The sequence below is a fragment of the Chironomus tepperi genome, unplaced genomic scaffold (genome assembly GCF_022539635.2).
Source record: "Chironomus tepperi strain 1889 unplaced genomic scaffold, CSIRO-AGI_Ctep_v1 contig_335, whole genome shotgun sequence".
Classification (NCBI taxonomy): Eukaryota; Metazoa; Arthropoda; class Insecta; order Diptera; family Chironomidae; genus Chironomus; species Chironomus tepperi.
This window is the reverse complement of record NW_027226457.1, coordinates 1,857,614-1,877,738: the sequence shown is the minus strand read 5'-3', so window position 1 is coordinate 1,877,738 and position 20,125 is coordinate 1,857,614. Positions and strand designations below refer to the sequence as shown.

Genomic DNA, 20,125 nt, shown 5'->3' with positions numbered 1-20,125 from the left:
TTTATCTATTAATTATGTTAATAAGTTAAAATTTCTTCTTTTAGTCATTCATTTGCTGGCTAAGAAGCCTCATGGCATATTCCATATTTTGGATGATGAATCTAACTTCCCTCGAGCGACTGACAACAGTTTCATTGAAAAATGTCATTACAATCATGCATTGAATGAATTGTATTCGAGACCGAGAATAGGTGAGGCTTAAAACTATTTACATTATGTGTGGCTTATTCAAAAATTCATTAATAATATTTGTAGGTGGACAAGAATTTGGTGTTAATCATTATGCAGGCCAAGTTTGGTACACAGTCGAAGGTTTTCTTGAAAAGAATCGCGATGCATTGCGACATGATGTCCTTGAACTGCTAACAACTAGTAATGAGCCATTAATTGAAGAACTGACAAAACATTTGAAGGCTCAACGCGATCATGGAAAGTCTCTACCACGTGGATCAAATGGACGATTCGTTACAATGAAACCACGAACGCCTACGGTTAGTGCAAGATTTTCAGATCAGTTGCAGACACTTATGGCAACAATGGCGAAATGTAATCCATGGTTTGTGAGATGTATAAAGCCAAACAATGACAAGCAAGCATTACGAATGGATATGCCATGTGTCTTAAATCAATTAAGATATCTTGGAATGCTCGACACAGTTAGAATACGCCAGAATGGCTATCCGGTTCGATTGAAATTCCAACATTTCGTTGATCGTTATCGCCATGCAATGAAAAAGCCAATTCCGCGTGGTATACCATATCGTGACATATGTCGTTTGATTCTTGAATCCATTCCAAATACAGAAGATGACTATCAAATAGGCGCAACTCGCGTTTTTGTACGCGAAAGACTTCATCGTCTTTTAGAAAATAATCGTGCTGATCGTCTTAAGAATGCAGCCGTTGTCATACAAAGAAATGTGAGAAATTTACTAAACAAACGAAAATCAGTTCGTCAACAACATAGTGCCATTGTCATTCAAAGAAATTGGCGCCGCTTTAGAGACCAGAAACGTTATGACGATTTAAAGAGAGGAGTAACAAAAGCACAAGCATTGTTTAGAGGTCACAAAGAAAGAAAACGTTATGAGAAGATAAAGAATGAGTTGAAGAGAAGACGTGAGGTTGAGAGAGTGCAAAAAGAACGTGCTGTTCAGCGTATTCAAAAGGAACAAATGCATGAGAGAAATCAAATTGTTCATCTTGATGTTCCAGCTGAATTGGCATTCATTTTCTCGAAGATCGATGGTTGGACTCCAATTCATGGTGATCGTCATTTAGTGAAAGTATTGGGAACAATTCCAGGTCCAATGAAAACTGCTGATTTGCCGAATGATTTAGACCAATTTGCGTTCGGTAAATTTAGTTCAGTTTACTGTAATGGAATACAATTGCAGCCAAGAAAAGATCCAATTAGCGCACCATTCTTGTCACGTGCTGCCACAAAAGATCAAGACTTCCAAGATGCAATTTCTATTTTCAAGCTCATTCTCCGATGGACTGGAGATTCGACATTAGATGGCAATAAAGACAAAGCTCTTGCTGACTACATTATTCATAAAGGATTATCAAGTAAAAATCTTCGTGATGAAATTTTAGTTCAACTTTGCAATCAAGCTTATCATACTGATGAACATCATGCTAATCGAATTTGGCATTTGATGTCACATTGCTTATCAAGCTTCCAACCAGGTGCTGCATTTAGTAAATATTTAATGAAATTCATAAATGATAATGCACCGCCACCATTACGAGAAGCAATGCTGAAAAAATTATTGAGAACAAACAGTCAAGCACCGGCAAGAAACTATCCACCTACTTGGTTGGAATGGTAAGAACTTTAAATGCTCAAATAATTGATTCTATTTTGATTATTCATTTAATTTTAGGCGAGCATCATCACGTCAATCAGACATAGCTCTCGGATTAGTTTTCCCAGACAATTCACTTCAAACGGTTGCCATTGATCAATGGACTACTTGTGAAGAAGCAGCAGGTTTAAGTCTTGCAATGTTAACAAATGGACAAACTCAAGGATGGTCGATTGTAATGGAAGATAATGGAATCGTCTCAGACACATGTGGATTAGATTATGTTCTTGATTTAATCGGAGAAAAGGAATTACTTCCAGCATTTCCAGCTATCAAAAATGATTTATTCAAAAATAAAAAGCAAAATGGAATTCCATTACCAGTTCGTCAAAACAGCGAGATTGAACCGAGCAGTCCAGTCAAAAAGAGACCACAAAATAAGCCTCCAGATCCTCCATTCCAACGTAATTCTACTAATGATTTACTTGTGTCAACAGATCAGATTGTCACACGATCACAACCTGATAAAATTGAGCGTGAGGAAATTCATGCCATATATGCTCAGAGACCAGAACAAATTACACCGAATAGAAAGAACTCGATGGATTTACTATCTAGAAGTTCAGCATTAAATGAACGATATTTTGAAATTGAAAAATCAAGATCAAGATCGTTAGATAATTTGATCAATGACGATAATGAAGCACCACCTGTGCCGGAAGTTGTTGTTGAGCCCTTAAATGACATTGGATTATCAAGAGAATCAAGATTGAATGACAGATATCATTCAGTTGAACGTCTTGCACCATTGAAACAACCAACACCAAGACATTTGAAACCACCATCATTAAAGGCACGTCCAATGGATCCATATGGTAAATTCATTGAACGAAATGAAATGTTGATTCGATCCTCAGCCATGTCTGATACATCAGAAGCACCAAGTCTTGCAAGTCATGTAAGACGTTTGAGAGTTCCATCACAAGCAAGTGATGTTGATCAATTTTTGGATGATTTATTCAGTCCTGTGCTAGACACACAACTTGATGAATTATCAGATGCTCGTTCACTAGCTGCAAGTATTCGTGGCGGTGACATGAACGATTACCGTATCTATTCAGAAGCACCATTAATACTCAATGATGATATCAATGCACTCGAAAATGCTAATTTATTGTGTAGAGTTATCAAAGGCGGTGGAGATGATGATCTTGTACCGGACGAGTCACTTGATGAGTATATAACTGATTTATTTCAACCAATCTTTCTTAACGAGAATGTAAGAAATCTAGCGGAAAAAGAGGAACTTGTTGATGCCATAAAAGGCGGTTCAGAAGATTCATCATATCAAACTCAAGTTCAACGAGCGTTCTTAGAATCAGCTATGCAGCAAAATATTCAGATCCAACAGCAATTGATGGCTCAAAATCAAGCACTTCAGACGTTATTGCTTCAACAAAATGAAACCACAACAACGACAGTAAATCAAGGAAGTTCAAAAATTGTCACTAAAACTACGACCTCTTCAGCAGCAGTTGTAACCGCTAGAAAGAACTCAAATGACAGTTCATTCAGCGTTCCACCACCTCCACCTCCAATGCCTCCAGAGAATTTATGGGCTGATCCATTAGAAGCTCGACCATTCCTCGATCCTTATGGACGTGCAAAGACTGTCAGAATTGGAAAATGGAGATGGCCACCACCGGCTGGTGATCAAACTGATTCAGCTGAAGATTTCATTTCATTTAAAATTCGACAAAATCAACGCAAAATGACACCACAAAGTATGAGTACAAGTGCTGATGCTATTGAATGGGAAGAATTTGACTTGTCAGCATCCTCAAGTAATGTTGAAAAATCAAAGGAACGATTCAAATCCGAACCTCAATTAAACAAAACTTCAATCAGCACACCAGTGTCTCGCGTTCAAAAGAGAAGTTTTGATATCGGAGCAGAAAGACCAAGTCCAGGAAGTGTTGGAAAACTCAAATTAAGCACAGGTGAGGTTTTAAATGAAAATGCTTCAAGTTTGAAATAAATCCGTAGATTTAAGTTGAGTCATTTGATTTAAAGCCAAAGCTTTCAAATTAAGCTTTAATGCTTCAATGTTTTAATGTTTCAATGTTTTCATAATAATGTCTTATAAATAAAAATAAATTATTTTTTTTACAGAAATGCGTCAACGTTTAGAACAAGTAACCGCAGGCCATTCCGTGCGCTCAACAAACAGCAACAAATCAGAAATGCCAGCACCAGTAAAACTTGATGAAGCAAGAAGAATGATGCTTGAGCAACAACTTGGTGGAGTTCGCAATCAAGTGCAAAAAATGGAAAGCTCAAAGATTCAGAAACCATTTATGCCACCACCAAGTATTCCAGCTCCTCCACCACCAATTCGTCCTAATCCATCTGCTAAAGAGAAAATTCCATCCTTCGTTCAACGACATGAAAGAGACACTTTTGGAGTCAAGGAGTTTGATGACTCATGGGGACGTGCAGAAGCTGCTAAATTGGAAGCAATGTATGATCCAAACAGACGATCAAGATCGCATTCACGTGAAAGAGAAAATTTCTCAGAATCAGTCTGGGATAGAACGGAAGTTGAAGGACCTCCATCAAATGGTAAGAAATAGATCTTTAAAATTCTTCCCAAGAAACTCAAATGTGTGAAAATAATTAAATTCCACCATGACTAATCAATTAATTTTCCATTTAGATGAACAATTCCGCTCTAATTTCCGTGACAAAAATCGTCAAAGCGAAATGACCCAAATTCAGCGAGAACGTGAGAGCAATATGGTTTATCAACCAAAAGTCGATAAAAAGACATCTGCGGCAGCATTGTCACTTGAAAAAGCAACATTTAAAAGTCACATGTTTTCACAAAAAGCACAAGAGAAGGATAGAAAGACGTCTGCATCAGCAGTGCCATCATCAAATTTTATGAATAATAAAGAGAAACAGAATGGATTTAATAATAATAGTGCGAATGATGACATGGATATGATAATTGATGATTTTGCGCAACCATCGATTCCAAAACCTATACATGCACCAATGTTGAAAAGTCCAGCATCATGCTTGACATACAACAATCGTGTTGGATGGAAATTACGAGTCAAGAAAGAAGTTTTCAGACCCAATGAAACTGTTGGACCACCAGATATTTTGGATCTTTTGTTCGCACAAATTGTAACCGATATTAATGGCCCATGTTTACGTATAACACAGAAAGAAAAGCGACAGGCATTGTCATTGTTAAGTAGTCATGGTGTTAATTTAGAGAATTTAAAGGGACAGGTGAGAAATATTGTCAAGCGTCAATTAGTCGATATGGCGAGAACTTGGCCATTGTATTTCTCACGATTGTTTATTGTAAACGGTTCCCCACAATTTCCGGATGTGTCAATATTGGCCGTACATCAAAGTGGAATTTTCCTTGGTCGTAAAGAAAATGACAGTTTAGTGGTTTTAAAGCCAATTTTATTCACCGATCTACAAAATGCCATTACACTACCACGACCGCAAGCACTCCAATTGAATTTGAGAAATGGAAATCGTTATGCACTGCATGCATCAAGAGCGCAGGCGATACAAAATATGATACAATCATTCCTGCAAGAGTTTAAATTGGTGAGTGAATAATGCTTTCATTTTTATTGTTATTGAAATTTTCATTTTTTTACTACTAACCATCGACAATGCATGATTTTCCAATTTTTCATTTCATTTAATGATGAATGATTTTATAAATTGCAATTGTGATGAAATTGAGATGAAAATGGTGATGACATCGTAAACGATGAGATGAAAATTTGTTTTAAATTGATTGTTTATGGCTGCATTATGTTTACTTAACGTGTTGGAAATGATTTTGTAAGATATTGAGATTGCGAGATTAATTCTAGTGGCATTTGGGGGTGAATTGTACGAATTATTTTTGAAATTGGTGGTTCAGCACTTAACAAGCTGATCAAATATTTGTAAACATCAGTTTGATCACTAAAGGGTACTACACGACTCAGACATTTGGATTAACACAGTGTTTACAACTAGTCGGAACTAGTGTTACAATTTACATAATCTGCAGTCACACTTTTAACTTCACTCAACTGTCAATCATGCAGTATCTGCATCAAGATAATAAATAATCGCCGAATCATCGCCTCATTATTATAAATCATAGACATAGGCTTCAATGAAGTAATTATGAAGATGAGGAAGAAATGAAAAAAACACCTCAAGTGTCATAACTGACATACAACTCTCACCTCACACATTTCTTCTCGATGCTTCCATTCATTCACTATATCTTAATCATAAATAGATTCATAATTACTTTATAAAAAGAAAATTTACGTTTCTTCTCCTTTCTGCAACACTTGCGTTGATTTCGTTAATTTTTCATTTCTTGTTAACATCTTCCACTAACTTGAGCGCGTACAAAAGAGAGATACACAATAATTTGCCTATGTGCGAGATACAATTGTAATCTCAAAGTCATAACTTTATTCTTCGTCCGTTAACAAAAAGCATAGCAAATATACAATAGCATATACCACAAATCAGTATAAGCAGCACATGCTTAAGAGATGCAATAAAGCGTAAGCATACTGTTGATGATGGCAAAGAGAGAGAAAGCATAAAGAAGTGAAATCAATGATTATTGTGATCTTTACTGGAAGTAGATGATTCCATGATCATCGTCATTAGACTTGCCATTGATTTGTAAATAAGAAAACGAGAGAATCGTAAACATTGCAATGCAATGCTCACAGAGTGGCGCTTAACAGTAACTTCACATATTAATATTTTTCTCAGTTCCATTTCTTACTAAACTCTTCGCATGATTTCCATAGAAAAAATAGCTGTGAATGGAAATAAATTCAATTTAATGCTTCTTTCTCCATTTCATACACAAATTATTTTATTTATTTTTTTGTGTATTTCTACTACTGGCTGACTGCTGTGTGGTCAAGTGTGTAGTAAGTTTTGCTACCATAAAAATCGTATGGAGGCATCATCATGAACATCATCGGAAACAATTAAAAAAGAGAAAATTCAACAAAAGCACACTTGATGCTCAGCTGTGCTTCAAGCCGTACATGCAAAAATTATAAAAATATATTTTTTTCTTTCTTTCTTCTTTACCCGTTGCAACTCAGACATTTTAACTACTTGTTGTTAGTCTCTTTATTTTTATTTTTTTTTACTTTGCGGATTGTCAGTGTTGTTTCAAGTGTTACGGCCGACGGATGTGCAATATTGTGAAAACTGTAAAGAAAGGAACACAAAATCAAAATTTAAAAACCAAAAATTAATTTTGAAAATTGAAAAAAATTGAAAAAGAAGAAATTAGAAAGGAATGTTCTAAAAAGAAATCAGAACTGGTTTTTTATTGACTTTTTAAAAAGTGAAATTAATGCGATGATAAAATTGTTGTCTTGCGGTGAATGAAACTTGTGGTTTTGTAGTGTAACTAAGTGATTTGTAATTTCTGGATGGTATAGTTTATCTATATCCTTGTTTGAAATATTTATTGGACTGTAAATCAACAGTTGTTTCATCAAAAATTCAGATACAGTGAATTTTTGATGCTGTGCAACCTTGAATATATTGTGGACTTACATAAAATAATAAAAATATTTTAATTGTACGTCTCATTAAAGACATCATAATAAAAACTAAGTCAAAAATTACATTATCAGCAAAAGTCATCTGTAAACCAAGACAATTAGTTCCAAAAAATTATATTTTAGATCCAAAAGCATACAACATAAAAAGATAAGACCAAAAACAAAAAAGATTGTGCAATAAGTGAAAGAAGAGTTCTCACGACTGATGAGATTATTCATGCTAAAATATTAATGACTGTGGAAAAGTTATGACTGTACATTGTGTAATTTATGTAATGTGATCATCACAGTAATTAATAAACAAATTTTTGGATATAAAAACAATCAATTCAGTGTTTGAAAAGTATGCAAAAATCAATTAAATACGGATGTGAAAATTTGCATCGATAAATCATCATTATGCTCTATCGGATGTTGCAAATTTTTTAATTGCCGTGAACACCAATCGAGTTTTATTGATACTGTCTATTGCTACAACTTGCGGAGAAATATAAATACGTGAAACAAGAAATGCTGCATTTTTACTTTAATTAATTATATCAATATCAATTTGTTATGACGCATTATTGACATAAGTAAATTAGAGTTGTTAGGCACATGTTATGGAATTTAAATGGAATTTCTTAGTAAAATATTGAAGTTCCGTTAATTTATACGGATATGAATTGATGTTTGTTTACAAGTTGTTCAAATTTGAAGAGTTTAGTCGATCATATCTTTGACCTATCAGAATCTTATCCATTTGGTATCCTCAAAATCTCGAAACTTCGTTCCAATTCTTCTCTAACTTAATCACGTTTCTCAATGACTTTGAACTAGATAAGCTTAGAAAACCGCTTCTTGATACATTCTCGTAACCTCCTAGAAAGTTGCCACTGAAGATTACCTAATTATTGCGATAAACTTTAATGTCGGTGACCGTTACTCAATATGTTGATTCAATAACAGAAACAATCTCTCTTTGAATTGAAATGGAAGAAGATGATTTCATTAAAAAAACATTTAATACTCTCTTTACTTGCTTAATATGAGATTCTGTTTGTAAATGATGGACAGCAGAAAGTGGGACTTAATAATTAGCAAATTTTTAAAAAAGTCTTGCTTTTTGAGAGATTTCGGCTCTCAATGTCAAGATTCATACAAACTTTCGGTTACGGTCAGAAGAGCTTCATTAGCAGAGCATCCCTGAACATCCACATGTGAATTTAATGGCATCAGAAACTTCCCAAAGTTTCAGACCACTTCTAAATATTGGACATCACTAACAGATTGAACCCTAATGAAAATCATGAAAAACTTGTGATTTTTTAATTCTTCTTTAAAGCTGTAAATTAATCCCGAAATTAAATTTCAAGCTTGCCTTTAATTCTTTCGTTTCAACTTGTTAAAATTCGCGGCATCAAATTAATATCAATGCCAGTTATGTGCAATTAAATAATATTATATTAATGTTAACGTAAATGTAGCAAAACGAATTTAATGTGTTGCAAAATCTCATCAACAAAACTATTTTGTTGAAATTTAATGCCTCATTTAAATTATAATTGAATTTTATTGCACAATATTCTAACACATTTGAAATGCGTACAGAAAATTTTATAATTTTTTGTTATAACACATATGAACAGCAATGTAATAAAGATTTCAGTATCAATGTGCTCATTAAGAAAGAATACGACAATTAAGGAAAATGGGACTGTACACGAAATATTGAGATTAAAATTTTACGGTACATGTTTATAGCATTAAGAAAAAATTGAAAATTTCGCTCCAGTTCCAATTTAATTTTTTTCAAAAATGACATATGAAATGTGATAAGAAAAAACTTCTTTTAATTTAATTAATGATCTGTGCCAAATTTATACTTCTACCTTCATCATCCTTAGTGCAAGCTGCATGCAACTTCATTTTAAGAAGGTGTTTATCACATTTCAAGGAAGTAGTTTAAATTGCGTGAAAGTTAATTGAATTTAAGCGACACTTTTAAAATTGATCTCTTAATTAATAATTTTTACACTTAATTCAGCGTTTTCTCTGACAATTATTGATTATTAATGGACACGTTTAAATAAAATGGATATTTTATGGTTCAATTAAGGTGAATTTTCTATTTGAAAAGCTCATTTGTACTTAAACCTTTATTAAGCTCATTATAATGAAATTATTTAGGTTTTTGTTAAATAAACACCTAAGTTACATTTCAAATATTTGGAAAAGCTTAATTGAGCAATTGATGTTTACAGCACATTTATAGTAAAAAGATTGAGTTTATTAAATCATAAGAATCTGAAAATACTCCCAGCATCTAGCCAACCTACAAAATCCACTGTTCCATTATAAACAGCATGAATACTACAAGCTATTCATTCATAAACGATACTTCTAAGTGAGATCCATTATTCTATTCATTATTACAGAAAAATGTTTTTTCTACATTTTTTGTTACATGCTCTGATGTTACGGGACTTAAGAATCTTCAGTGGCTACTTCCATTACAGTTTTAAGTTCTTGTGAAAGGAAATTCTTCAAATTTTAATAATGAATTGATTATTAAACAGTTTTTTTGTCGTAATTCAATGAGTTTACTGTTCTAGAGTGTCGTCTATTGTTAGAATCATTCTATTCTGTTATAAAGAAATTTGTGGAAATAATAGAGCAATTAATCAGGCTGTACTTAGAGAACCTTTGTCTTGACAATAATTGTAGACATTAATCTACTCATAAACAGTTTGATTCTTAATCATAATGAATGAATTGCAATTGTTTCTTCAACTTGAATGCCGCTGTTGGTCAATTGATTCATAATGTCCAATTCATCGAAATAAAAGGGCAAAAAGCTTCAAAATTAAGAACAAAAAATTGCAAACAATTTCTAAAATTCCAAGAAAAATTAAATTATTCGCTAAATTTTTCACTTTATAAGAAATAAATGAATTAAATTAACCATTCACTGAAGCTCATTGAAACAAGAAGCTTGAAGTCGATAAGAATTTCTTCTTTACGTTCAACAATAACGCAAAATTCGGTCGAATTCGTTAAAGCATGACGAAAAAAAAACAACTTACGGATTGATTGCTTTTATGAAAATTTTCTCTGTTGCATTATTATTTATTATCTTACTTTATCTATCCATCTATCTATCATTTGCAATTTCATATGCATGTATATGTACTAAACTCTTCAACAAATGAGAAGAAATGGAAATTAAAAATAAGATTGTAATATTCAGCCAACATACTCTAATTAAAGTGAAATCGATCTGTTTTTTTAAATATATTTATTTTTGTTGCCATTTCTCTCGTTCTCTTCATTCCTCTCATTGTGCATATGAATATACTCATTTGTACAAATCTGTGATCTACACTTGGCAGACGCAAAAAGAAAGTATTATTTTCATATAATAAGAATAACAATTTTTTTACTGTTTCAAACATTAATATAATATAATAAAACAACAGCTCAGTAACAGAAATGAAATGAAATTAAAATTTTGATTTTTTTAATAAATTTAATCTGTGTTTGCTATCGCGTTACTGATGGAATGTATTGTAATTCGGGGTATGGTAAAAAATGACCTAGAAGATCGTTTGATGAATGAAATTTTTGGGAAGTGAAGAAATTTTTAAAATTAGTTACTGAATGTTCCTTAATTTCTAATTTTGATGGATTCATTCGAGGATATATGATCGAATTTGTCAATTTCTTAAGACTTACTTTAAAGGTACAAGGCGAATAATTTTCCGAAATTCAGTCCCAGGACTGCGTAATTCTGGCCAAGCTCGATAAAATCTGGCCTTAAACTAAAGCAGAGCTCGAGATAGACTTAAATTTAGGATACAAATGTCGACTCGACTTCGTATAAAATTCAAGTCTACTTCGAACTTTGGGCTCAATTTAAGTCATCCTGAAGTCAGATTAATAGCCATTTCATGTGTTTTCCTAGCTTATTACAACAACCTTAAAATCCCTTTCAAATGTTTCAAAATTAACTTGCGTGAAAAATAATTTTTAGATTTTCAGTTTTTCCTGTCATTACTTCATCAAATGTTGTTTACGTTTCCACTTGCTTGAGATGAGTTATTCAGTATTAGCATAATATGTCATTAAAATTTAAATGAATGTTGAATTACATTTCATCAAAAAAATAATTCATGTTTCTATTACAAAAAATTTCTCTATACAAATGAGGAAGTGTAATCTAAACACATGATAAACTCAAAAAACAATAAAATGCATAATCATGATTCATGACTTGTATAATTTTTGGTTTTTTGGAGGTATTTGATGAAATTTTTCATTCCTTAACAAATCTCTTCACTAATTAAATTAAAACAAAATTAAAGTCGATCACATAACACGTTTAGCATTTTAAATATGGCATACAACTGAATGCCATTATCTCACATTGTGCATGATTATACACTCAAGTTTCTCATTTATTTTGAGATTACGCGATACAAAGGAAGCGGCAACATGAAATTTTTTTTCAATACCATATTTTTTTGAAAATCTGCGAGCGGAAATTTTTCATTTTATTGTACATTTATGAAATTAAAAGCTGCAGCTTTAACAAATTCAATTAGTAAAATCAAAAAGCCAGTTGATGCAATAGACAGTAACATAAAGCAGAAATTTCATGAGACCTTCCAGAATTTACTTAACCATTCATGTGTGTAATTCTTTATACGAAACAGCAGTGCAATAAAAACATAAACTATTTACGTATGAAAGGAAACCTCAAAAAAATTGGTTAATGAACTTGCAAAGTATTAGAAAATATAAAACAAAAAATATTTTATTAAATGACCGAGCATATTAGCACATAGCATAAAAAGAAGGTAGTTAAAAGTAGCCATGAACGATTCAGCATTACTTAATTCATACAAATGTTATGATTCTATACCGACACCGAGTCCAACAGCACTAGACATCGAACAACAGTCGAAGCAATTTAATGATTTCATGCATCAGTCGCTTTCGGTGAATTCAAATGGCAGCAACAAAATTGCTCACAATAATCAACGAAATAATAATTTAATTCGTACTGCATCACTTGATAGTTTAATTAATTCATCAGAGCAAGATGGCAGTGGAAGTAATAAGACAAGTGATAGTGATGATGATGATGATGTCTTATCAGATTCTGATTCATTATGTGAATTAAAGCATATGAATCTAAGTGATGGTAATAAGAACAGTTCAGATGAAATACCAAGAAAAAGTGATATTGAGGAATTTAAAAACTTTGAACCACCAAAGGAACCTGTGATTAAAGCTTATTTGGAAAAGTGTCATAAAAAGTGTGAAGTCAAAAATTGTTGCTTCAAAAAATCTTCTTCCGAAAGTGAAAATACCAAAAACAATAATTGTAATTCTGATAATAATTGTAATAATAAGTCAAATAATCAGCAGCAACAACCAATTGTAGTCTTAAAGTCAAACTTACCTATACGTCGTAATAGTATCGCTAGTGTTGTCTCAGCCAGTAGAATGGAAACGATACATGAGGAACCGATTGAGGCGAAGGTGTCTGTTAAAGAAATATTGGCTCGATTTGAGACTTTGAGGGAAGCTGCTGAGGTAAAAATTGAAAATTCCGTAAATTGTGAATCATGTGTTCTCCTGTGAGTTAAGTAGGGGAGGATCATTGGGAATATGGAGCTCAATGCCTAAATTGCTTTGAGTTTTCTAGATAAATCCATTAAAAATCATCCAGCAACATAATCGCAATCTCTAACCGTTTCCAATCAACATCATCAATCGAAATCATTTTATTAACAGCTTAAATCTTCATCGTTGCAATTGTGTCACCAAAAAAATCTCATTTACGTCCACAATGTCTCTTTTCTTTTTTCAAATTTTTCAATGCCAATTTAATTTCTTCTCAATTTTTAACATTTTTTATTGCAAATCGAGAGAAGAAAAACTTTCACCATTAACGGCACTTTGAAGAGAGTTTAACAATTGCAAAATTGGCGCTATAGCATTTTGTATTGCTTTATATTAACTAAATGATTTATATCTGATTACTAATACTATTATTTATAACAATGTATCGATGATAATCCGGTTATAAAATTTAATTTTCCCATTATTAAATCTTTCAGACACAATCAAAAGCATCGTTGAAAGTTACACCGAATATCGCGGCAACAACAGAGAAATTGGAAGCAAGTCTAAATCAAGTTAATGGGCATCATGATAAATCAATTGAGAAGAATCTCATCCAAAACAATCATAACTTAAAAGATGATGAAATTATTGATAATAATGAATTCATTATGATGACGGCATCGACAACAACAGCTCCAACGACAGTACAACAACAGAATGGTCATCATAAATTATCACATAATAATAGCAGTAATAGTAGTGGAAATAATCAAACTCATGAGGCGACAGTCCATCAAGATGAAAGTTCACAGACGTCAATTACTAAACATTCGTTGCTGCAATTTGCAATGCAACACTTTAGAAATGAGTAAGTATTATTTTGGGGAAATACGTTATTATCGAATATTTTAAATACTCAAGATGTGACAAAACGAAGCTGTCAAATCCAAATTTTAAGGTACTGAACACACGAAATATTGTAGACATTACAGCTACGAAAGATGACTATCTAATGATCTATGATGTCTTACTTAGCACTGTTGTATAAATTCTACCAAATCATCTAAAAATGAAGCGTTTTTGCAAAATTTTCCCAAGATATCACCGAGCACTTAAGCTCATAACTACCAAGTTCCTCTAATTCTCCATAAACATTCATAAGTTCTTGTTAATAATCAATTTATAATAAAGGGTTATGAAACTTCGATAGCAATCAAACATATTTGAAAATCATATAAAGTTCTGTAATTACTGAGTAAAAATGTTATGGGTAATAAAGTCAAGGCTTTTACACTTCGATGTGCGTAACATAATTTTGGATAGAAAATATGTTAGAATTTACATATTGTTGATGCTAGAATATTACATTGTGTATTAGTTATTGTTAAACAGTAGTCAGTGAAAGAGCCAGCTTCAGGAGCTATTTAGGGATGCTCAGAAGAAGAACATGCGTCACAAATAATCGAAGCTGTCAACGATATAAGTAAGCAAATTGACGATATAAGGTTTTGAGTAGGGTTTCCATAAGTCTCGATGTCAACGAATTTTCGAGATTGACACTGAGATTGAAGCCAGTAATTAAACCGAAACTCAGGCTATAAGGGAATTCACAGAAATCTGAAAAGTCTTGATCTCGGTCTCTTGAATTTGTCTAGCCAATTTTGATTGAGACTCATCTGAGTTAAAGTAATTCTAATATTTCGAAAACCCAAACATTCGAAATTTCACTAGTCATGTCTAAACCTTGAACATCCGATAAGAATCTTAAGCATGTCTGCTGTAAAAAAAACTTCAAATCATTCTTTATTGCTTCTTAATTTTCTCCACAAAAGACAGTAATCATCATGCTTGCTTCACCTTGTTGAACTTACTTAACAATTCCTACTTCATCTTCGCAGCTACAGCATTTTTTTTAATGTAAAAAGAAACTTTATGTTTGATATTAAATATTATCTAATTACATAAAAAATATTTTCCTATTATACACAAAAAATACTTAGTTTCCGCCGAGTGAATTTATAATATCCATATGGAATATTTATTGTTTTCTTTTTGCTGCTATTTCTTCTCTCTTCTTAATTAACTGTAACTCAGCACTGATACATATACACATGGTGAAGATCATAATTAAGTCTTTTAGCATTTTAATTTTCTAAACTAAGAAAAGAGCGAATTTATGGTTAGATGCGGCACCTTCAGTTCAAGATTGGTGCTTGAACTTTTAGGAGTCATGAATGACTTTTGAGATAATTTTTTGTGAATAATTTTTTGAGACAATTCTTTGTGGAATTTAAAGGATTTATGGATGTTTATCATTACAAACACATGTGAAGTGGATTATTGAACAAGAAAAACAGTGAAAAAATATAAACAAAAACATTTAAATTCAATCTATTGTGGAATAAATAAATGTGAATATTAAGTTAGGTCGTGAATTGAGCGCATTGTGATAACAAAATAATTAAAAATATTTTAGTGCCATTTCAAATATGAATCAACGTAGATAATCTTTATTAATTGCAGTGTAGTAAATTTAATTAAGCATCATAAATTAAAAGTTAAATTAACAGTAAATGCCATAACAAATTAATGCTGTTTGCTCAGAAAATTAGCAAAATAGCAGTTGTATTTAATTTTAATTGAATCAGAATAGAGTTGTCAAAAGTATTTGACAATTAAACTAGGATTTAAGTTAGGTTTTGCTTCTAATATTCTTTAAGACTAAGAATATAGGCTCTCCAGATCAGTTGTGATAGACATAGTTTCACTAGTTTAGTAGATTTGATGATAATAATATAATATTACATTAATAGCAATTTGTCAAATTTGAAAGAATTAAACAAAATTCATAGCTTAATACTGTGGGTGTGTGCATATATGCATAAGTTAGTTCAATAATTGATCAATTTCTGACATAATTTGAGGTCTTTTATGAGTAATTTTTAAATAAATTGGACTGTGTTAAGTGAAAAATTGCATAATTTGAAATTGGACGATTGAAAAGGTCACACTTTAACGTACATCCACAAAACAACCCAAAACAAAAGCATCAAAATTCAAACTACTTAACTAAATCAAAAAATCTCAACTCATAACAAGCAATAACCACCTCGATTTCTATTAAAACATCTCTTACACCGTTAAATGAACTCAACTATCCACAACTAAAAATCAACATAAATACCTTAAAGTAACAACTCAATAAAAAATTCTAATAAAAGTGCTAATAAAACTCAATTTTGATTAACAATCAGCCAAGCTCCAATAAATTTCTTATAAATATTTATCAAAGCTTAAAGTCCGCTAAACTTCAATAATAAAAATATTTTTACACTAAATTGAACTTAACAATGAACAATTTTATCGCTATAATGGAACTATGATTGACAGCTTCATTTTCCAGATATCAAAATCGCAAGTGTATATGTATAAATTGATGTGAGTGCATTATTAATGAACTTCTTTCTTGAGTATTTAAATTTTTGGGTGAAAAAATATGTTTCGTAAATTTTTGTGTTGGAAATGGTTGGATGAGTTTGTGGAATAAGCACTTTTAAGGTTGAATTTCATAAAAAATCTTAATTTATTCAACAGCTCACAAGAAGAATCGCCGAAAAGTCGTTCAGAAAAATCACAGTCAGCTGACCGTCGTACTCACACAGCGGATCTTGTGAAATGGCAAAGTTATCCATTAACACATCCATTACTGAAGCTTCCACCAGAACTGACACCGCTTGCAATCGAATGCTTTGAATGTATATTAAGATATTGCGGCGATATGGCACAAGATCATGAATTCACGGAAGTCAAATGCGTCTATACCGTATTAATGGTGAGAAATTGAAATTGAACAATGAGAAATATCGGAAGTAATATCTCTTTTTACAGCACTGTCATAAGCATCTCATTCTTCGCGATGAAGTCTATTGTCAATTGATGAAGCAGACAACAGCAAATCGTTCAACATGTTCCGACTCGAGTCAACGTGCTTGGCGCTTGCTATCAATCTTAGCAGCTTATTTTGGATGTACAGAAAGTCTCAAAGCATATTTAGTAGAGCATTTAACATCAGCTGCATCTGATAGAAGGAAATCGAGTCACGGAACTGCTCAAGTTTGTTTGACCAACTTGAGGAAGACACACAAGTATGGTGGACGAAAGAATGTAAGTGATGCTGTGCCTCTAAGTGCTATAGCAATTAAATTTAATGAATATTTTAAATATTAGGTACCAAGTGTCGAAGAAGTCACAGCTGTGTCCGCGGGACGATCAGCAAGGAGGCAAATTTACAGACTTCCAGGTGGTGCTGAGAGAATTGTTAATACGAGGTAAATTAAATAAGTAACACAATATACAATAATGAGATTACTGCTTATTGAACTAATATCACCTCATTTAAATTTGCTTTCACTTTACTATTAATATTCAATTCCGATTTGAATAATAAAGTCACTTCTTATAATTTCACTTCTGTCCATGCCTTAATGAGTTATGCAATATGTCTTTAATCCATATTATGATCTACTTAAGATTAATCTAGATCAAATTATAAAACAATTAAATCTTTCCCAACAGATGCTCAACAGTCGTTGCTGATGTCATAACAGAGCTCTGCGCACTACTTGGTATTGAATCAGAAGCTGAACAACAAGAATTTTCACTTTATTGCATCGTTCAAGGAGATGCATTCACAATGCCATTATCATTTGATGACTACATTCTCGATGTCACAACAGAATTACTTAAATCTGGTCAGCCATTCTATTTGATATTCTGTCGATCAGTCTGGCACTTCCCATTAAAACGTGATCCTGCACCCACACCATTGTATATTGAAGTTTTATTCAACCAAGTCGCTCCAGATTATCTTGAGGGATTGTTACTGGAAATTCCAAATATTGGAGCACCAACGCCTGATTATGTTCGTGATATGGCGAGAATTGCAACAATATTACACCGTGCTGCAGATTTAAATCATATTCCGGTAATTGTCGTGATCTTATTCATTGACTTTTATATTCATCATCATCAGCATATAGTTACGGACGACTTTTAATTGCAAAAAATTTCTTTTTTCATGCAGGTAATGAAGGAAATAAAGTTTCTGCTACCGAAGCCAGCATTAAGTTTAAGAGAAATTAAGCCTGCACAGTGGGTAAACTTGGGTAAGCTAATTGTCATTTAATTATTATCGTCATTATTTTGAATAATCTTCTGTATGCATAATGACTCAAAAATCTAATCTGATTTCATCATTATACAGTGCAATCAATCTGGGGTTCAGTAGCTCCACTTTCACCACTCCAATGTAAAGCACAATTTTTGTCAGTTTTGTCAGCATGGCCATTATTTGGCAGTAGTTTCTTCGCCGTTAAGCGCGTCTATGGTGATGACATAATGCTGCCGGAAGAGTCAAGTGCACCGATGTGGAGAGAATTAATATTGGCATTAAATCGACGTGGTGTCTTCTTTTTGGACTCTAATACGCACGAGACATTGCATCATTGGCATTTCATTGAAATTATATCAACAAGAAAGGTGAGAAAATTGTGGATTAAAATGTAGATTTTTGTTGTTGATAGAAGCTTTTTGATTCTACACAGGTACGATCTGAGGACGGTCTCTTATTCCTGGACATGAAAGTTGGCAACTTACTGCAACAAAATGTTGTACGAGTACAGACAGAGCAAGCACATGAAATCAGCAGAATAATGAGACAATACATCACAATGGCACAATCAACACAAAGAGACAAAAGAGAATAGATTGTAGACCGAACTTAGACTTAATTGTTTTTATTATTATTTTTTTCAATCAACTAACCCAAACTTTTATTTCCATTTTCTTTTTTGTTATGAAATGAAATTATTTTATTCAAAATTATTAAATTATTGCTAGTTGGACGCACTTCAGGTGCGTAGTTACGGGATGACTAGATGATTACTCTTTTATCTACTTAAAGGAACCCAAATATAAGATTTGATTGTAAGGGTTATACCTGAGTAAATAGATGGTTAACTTATGGTCTTTGACTCCATCAAATGCTACCCATTAATTAACAATAAATGCCAATCCTTAAATTTTCAATTCTGAAATTTCTCAATGGGATTGGCATAGGAACTATTGGTGTTTTGATCCTTTTACCTACAGACTTTATTACATACTGTTAAAATCTATCAATAAGATTATAGAAAGTGAAATCTTTATTGAGAAAAACTATAGAGAACAGACAATAAATATTATTTACTAGATATTATATATGTACGACTATTGAACATGAATAATGTAACTTATTATCTTTATGTTAATAAAAAAGTAATTAAAGAAAAAATGGACTAAAGACAAATCCATGCCTCCTAATCCTATCAACAGCATCCTTGTCCACGAGCTGTCTAACAGTTTTCAAAGTCTGATTTCCCTCCATCATTAATAATTATTCTAAACTTGTTGCTTAAACTAAAATAATTTAAATATTTACCGGCAACTGTAGATATTTCATACAAATGCTTAGGGGAGGTAAGAAAGAAAATCAATAAAAAATTCATGAGGCACAACTTAGAGCTATAAAAATGCAAATAACTTTCGCTTTCAGCAATCCTTTTAATAAAAGCAACACGAGCGATGTCTTAGACCGGCTATTTAATTATGTTGAGTTGTGACTACTTGCAATAGCACAATTGAAATGAATATCATCATTAATGTTGCATTGACGGACAAGCTGTTGGGAATAATAATAATAATTTGGAACTGACAAGTGAAAGTAATAAAGTAATTTGTTCATATTTGCACACGATGATGAAGTTAATTAGTGAAGTAACTGACTCTTTTTTATTATGTCTTAATTTCTTCTATTCATACATTTTTTTTATCTATTTTGTTTCATTGTTTTTGGGGGTCGTTCACTTGTTATGGGCTATTTTTAGCTGAGGATGTGTAAAATTACAAGACATAGTCCAGTAATGGGCAACCTTTTATTTGCGGCACATCTTGGTGGTTAGTCTCAACCGAAACTGCACACTCTATAGTGTACGTGACATTTCCGACAATTACACTAAAGTGCCGAGA

At 32.4% G+C, this 20,125-nt stretch overlaps 1 protein-coding gene across 1 annotated transcript in view; it reads left to right on the top strand.

Moving 5' to 3' along the window:
- Myo10A (Myosin 10A) overlaps window positions 1-19,391 on the top strand; it is a 32,979-nt gene extending 13,588 nt beyond the window's left edge. The window contains exons 6-18 of the mRNA XM_070644250.1: window positions 45-191; window positions 256-1,831; window positions 1,890-3,811; window positions 3,984-4,433; window positions 4,528-5,444; window positions 13,555-13,928; window positions 16,655-16,892; window positions 16,949-17,224; window positions 17,288-17,388; window positions 17,636-18,044; window positions 18,144-18,225; window positions 18,324-18,598; window positions 18,664-19,391. Coding sequence (XP_070500351.1) covers window positions 45-191; window positions 256-1,831; window positions 1,890-3,811; window positions 3,984-4,433; window positions 4,528-5,444; window positions 13,555-13,928; window positions 16,655-16,892; window positions 16,949-17,224; window positions 17,288-17,388; window positions 17,636-18,044; window positions 18,144-18,225; window positions 18,324-18,598; window positions 18,664-18,825 — 6,929 coding nt within the window. The 3' untranslated portion in view covers window positions 18,826-19,391. The remainder of the gene's footprint in view (window positions 1-44; window positions 192-255; window positions 1,832-1,889; window positions 3,812-3,983; window positions 4,434-4,527; window positions 5,445-13,554; window positions 13,929-16,654; window positions 16,893-16,948; window positions 17,225-17,287; window positions 17,389-17,635; window positions 18,045-18,143; window positions 18,226-18,323; window positions 18,599-18,663) is intronic.
- The last annotated feature ends 734 nt before the right edge of the window (window positions 19,392-20,125 follow it).